Source organism: Trachemys scripta, chromosome 5 (genome assembly GCF_013100865.1).
Source record: "Trachemys scripta elegans isolate TJP31775 chromosome 5, CAS_Tse_1.0, whole genome shotgun sequence".
Classification (NCBI taxonomy): domain Eukaryota; kingdom Metazoa; phylum Chordata; order Testudines; family Emydidae; genus Trachemys; species Trachemys scripta.
The window spans coordinates 11,713,560-11,718,584 of NC_048302.1; the positions used below are offsets into that span (position 1 = coordinate 11,713,560).

Below are 5,025 nucleotides of genomic sequence, written 5' to 3' on the forward strand. Positions count from 1 at the left end.
ATTTTTCTTTATTGCCCATGACCTGTCCCTGACTTTTACTAAAAATACCCATGATAGAATCTTAACTTTAGATATGAGGAATCATCTACTCTTGCAAAAAGGAGTGTTCAGAAGAGTGATTCACAAGAGACCTGATCTGTTCTAAAGCCCACTGAAGTCGATGGGAGTCTTACACTGATTTCAGTGGGTTTTGGATTATTATGTTTTACAGTATACTTTAACTGGTTTACCTCCTTACCTAGTATAAGAAATATATAATTAAACAAATTCTGCCCTCAGTTAATTTGAATGAGATTGCAAGGATAGCACTGAGGACACAGTTTGCCCTGGCATAGATACAAGTAAGCCTGTGTAATCAACAGTCAGAAAAACAGGGGCATTCAGAGTTTGCACCGCTCTAACTAATGATTTATTCCTGCCTATCCTTACCAACCTTGCATACTGTATGTGCATTGTGTGAAATCTCTTTGTTAAAGTTCAAGCCTTTAACTGCAAAAAGTTCCTGCAAATACTAGTTCAAATTATTTAACAAATTTACTTTTACTGGTTTTGCACGTTTTGTGTCTGCTGTCTGTGAATATTTTAGCCAATTAATCGACTGTCAGGAATGGCTTTTTTTTTTAATCTAAATTCTACGTTGGGATTTTCAGAAAGAAAATTTGGCTTCATCATTTTGTATCTATATAGATCCCAGATTGTAACAGGGATAGTTTAAGCCCTCACCACTTGAGCCAACGTTTTTATTTAATAGTAAGTAGCAGGCTCTTGTTTTCCGTGGGCCAGCTAGTAGCAGAAACTTGATTACACACACTTAGCCAGTGTATTACATACATAATTTATTAGACAAACATCTGAAGGCTACAGAAGTTCAAATCACATCTGAGTGTCATTTTGTAATCCATCCATGTGCTGTAGGCAACAGACATGAGATATTAGATCAATCAGAGACACAGGCAGACAGAGATAAAACCCACTGATGTACTATTTGAGCTAAAAGTGATCTCCTTTCCTCAACATCTCTGTGAGTCAGCCACTCCAGGGCAATATGTCATTATCCACTTAAAAACAGGGTGGATTGATTTACATCAAAGTGATTTAAATAACCCAGTGGAAAGCCTCAATTTAAATCGACTTGGATACATTTTTTCATTTGTACTTCAGTTATTTTCTAAAGAAAGGTGCATTCTCATTGGTTGATATAACCATTAACGCATGTTGATTTACAACCAAATGGAGCCTTTACCCTAGGTTTGGTACATCATTTTACTACCTAGCAGGAAACACTATAACTATGTACATTTATATAAGCAATTATATGGCTCAATATTTTTAGATTCTTATTAATAGTATGTTTTAGTATGTTTGAAAACAGTGAATGATATATTGCATATTTACTAGCTTAACTTTTTGCTTATGATTTGTGTCAAGCTGCATTAGGATGATAACTGGAACTTAATGAAGCATACCACAGCGCATAACATTTATTTTTATTAAACAAAACAACCTTAAATGTTTTGGATAGATCAACTTCTTTTATCAAAACATATTTCACACTTATAACTAAATGACTTATCAAATGAACAGATGGATTAACCGTAGTCAGTGAATTAAACTGATTATTTCAGGTCAGCCCAGGAACATTTTCAAATATGTCTAAGTAGAAGTGACTGGAACTTAAGTTCCTATTCACCTGAGTCTCTTGAAAATGAGACAGCAGTCTCTTAGTTGTTTTTTTTCCCCTTCACCTTCCAAAGTACTTTAATAATAAAAATATATATATCTTGCTCTCAGCAGGGGAGAGGGCGGGGTGTCGGGTCTGAAACCCATGCCCGAGGTTTCAGGAGCACACAGAGAAGCCAGAGCTGGCTGCAGACAGAGAGCAAATAGGGATGTCTCCAAAGAAAGCTGGGTCAGTCATGGGGTGCAGGAGCAGGAGGAAGAGCACCAGGCCCAACACATAGAAGATGACAACAGTGAGGCGCTGAGGATGCTCCAGGGCAACACAGATGGCAGGGAAGCCAATGTAGTTGCAGAAGGAGTGGCACAACACAGGGCCAATCAGGTGTCCTGTCCTAATGAAGATGAACGCTGTGTAGGCACCGAAGACAGCTGTGTATGAGAACTGGAAGATGCTGGCCACGCTGCCCTGGTGGAACTGTAGCTGCTCAATAACGTGGTGGAAGTGAGCGACACCGAAAAAGAGCGGGCAGGTGAAGATGGCTGGCCCTAGGCTGGTGCAAGGGCTGAGCATGGGCAGCATACAGGCCCGGAACACCAGCTCCTCCGTCAGGAGTGCGATCACGTGGTTGCGGAGCCAGCGCATGTCACTCAGGCACAGCGCCCAGAAGCGGGGGGTCAAACATGACCTTCAGTCCATCAACCCAATCCCAGGGACAGTCCATCAAGAGCTGAATGAGGGGCCCAAGGAACAGGACCATGGTGAGCAACAAGGGCAGTAGAATCGCTGGCACGATGCCCTCCAGTCGGAAGCCCAGCAGAACTAGCAGGGGTATACCTGGCTTACTGCCTGTCAGCTCCTTCCAGAGCCAGATGAAGAGTGGCGAGAGGCTGGAGACTATCAGAACGCTGGTGAATCGCCGCTTGATCACGGCCGGGTGGTCTTGGGGCAAGTGGCTGTTCTACACATAAAGGCTGCCCACGGAGGCACGGGCCAGGCTGAGGCAGGCAAGCAGCGCAGCCCAGCAGAGCATGGGGGAGCCAGGGCCTGGCGCCAGCCTGGCAGCGGGGACCAAGGGGAAGTTGGCCAGGCCCGGCGCCTCCGGCCCGCCCGGGGTTGCATCAGCTGTTATTTAGGCTGTCCTTCAAACTTTTAAAATCAGTAGATCTCATCCCTTCCCTCCCTCATTTTCATTCATAGGCTGGATGAGAAAGAGCAGGACAAATTGTGTTTTAACTCCCAATCAGTTTCTCAGCTTTGAATGAATTAGTCCAAATGAAGAAAGTATTCTTCTGGTGCAGAACAATCTTCTGTTGTGAAAAGCCAGTTAAGCACTTCAACAGACTCTGGTTTCAGGTGCTTTAACTAGTGACCTCCACCAGTTCAGTGGTGTGACTTTCTTTAAAACATCAGCAAACATGTGTTGCTTGAATGCTTCACCTCCAGCCCTGAAATTTATTATGGTTGGCGTGACTGAAGGGTGATCACTAAATGCCCATGTCATAGCAGCAGCCTCTTCTTCATTAGTTGGGTATCTACCCTGGTACTTTGGGTAAAGAATATTGGCAAGAAAATGAAGTGGAATAAGTGCTTGAGCCATCTGATTCTTTACTGCCTGCAGTTTAACTTTGTTACTAGGTATTTTGTTCTTCAATGTATCTTGAAGTTCTTTTAAAATTTCAGCAGCATCAGCAATACAGCAGCAATCTTTCTGCAATTTGTCTAAGGCTATGGAAAATAGATTCAACACAACTTCTACGTTTCTCTTTAGTCCAATGTTGACTACTTTGGCTGTGATCATTCCATCTATTTTAGTCCCAATTTTCTTCACAAATTGTCAACAGAATAGGTCAGTTCTTAAATAGCTCAAAACAGTCAACCACTGAATTCCATCGTACGTCTCGGGGGAGAATTCATTTGGATCCTTCTGCTTTCTTCATTGAAGCTGAAGCAAAGTGATTGTTTTGGAAGTATTTTGCAATTTCAACATTTTTCCTTTGTTCCTGGAGTTGTACTTAAGCCTTTGGTTACAACAAACATCAAATAAGCACTACACCCATATATTATTAATTTCAGATTCTGTTCATCTTCTAAATTGCTGCATTTGCTGCATTTTCTTGAGAAAGCTATTTACTTGACACTCGACCTTTTGTTCACGGTTTGTTATAGCTTTGACGGCTACTTCTTTTAAGTATTCTGCCATATGGTCATTTCAGCAACATAGACAGTCTGGTCTTCTGTTGTCACACAGACACTATTACTGGATTATTGTGTGTATTGCGCCACCCATCAAGACTGAGATTAACAAATTTCTGGTCAATGTTGTTTGCACACAGTTCAATTTCCTTCTCTTACATTGCATTCACCAGTGTCTGCTCTGCCAGGTAGAGTCTAGCATGACCAGAATGATTTAACCATGTCAATGAACAAGACAAAAAAAAAATTCGTAAATGAACTGAGCAATCTTTTCATATATTGAATCTTGCAGGTTCCAATTACGAACTTCTCCATGGTTCTACTAGATGATGAACAAAATCTTTTTTTTTTATACAAGTAATTTACTGTTTGATGTATGTCTAGTTACAGCACTGCTGGTGGTACTAGCAGATGACTCTGAAGTTGTAGACGTTACAGATGATGAACGTTCATAACCTATATATCTAAGCTAGTCCTGGCGACAAAACGGTTTTGAACAAAAAGTCATTCTCACTCCCTGCGTATAACTTAGTGTACTGCTATTAAAACTGAGAGTATAAATGAAAGATTCTTCCTACTGCAGCTGTTTGTACCACTGTTTAAATTATTTAATTCATTCTAAATCCATTTTTATAGAGAAAATAATTAGTAAATCATAAGGGTTACCTACATCTATTTAAACCCTTATCTCTTGCCACATACCAAACAGCTTGAAAAAAATTGTTTTAAATGTAAACATTCACAAATGCCTAATCAAACTTTACTTTTAACTAAGAAATCTTCACCTAGCATGTTCGATTATATTTTGAAATGATTTTTTTATTGCTCAAGTCCAGCAGGAACAATAAAAATGTAATCGATAAATATCCCCCCAACAAGCATACCAATTATATTTGAACACAAATATTTTGAAAATCATAAGCAGTCCACCCAAAACACAATCTATGTTATCATTCACTGGCATAGTAAGACGTGGTAGGCAGTCCACAAGGACGGCACAAAAATAAGTATATTAACCAGTTGATCTGGGTTGTTCAGTCATGTTCTGAGTCATTGCCTTCTGAGACACGGGTTTCATTCTGACAGCCAGGCCTTGCATCCCTTTGTTGCACTGTTTACATTTGGCATGTGTTCCTTTTTTACGCAGAGGT

The 5,025-nt window shown here is 40.5% G+C and overlaps 1 protein-coding gene across 1 annotated transcript; it reads right to left on the reverse strand.

The window, feature by feature from the left end:
* Nucleotides 1–1,837: 1,837 nt before the first annotated feature.
* Nucleotides 1,838–2,711, reverse strand: LOC117877815 (CAAX prenyl protease 2-like). The gene is given in 2 exon segments (XM_034771326.1): nucleotides 1,838–2,353; nucleotides 2,355–2,711. Coding segments are annotated over 2 exon segments (873 nt in total).
* Between the last annotated feature and the right edge of the window lie 2,314 nt (nucleotides 2,712–5,025).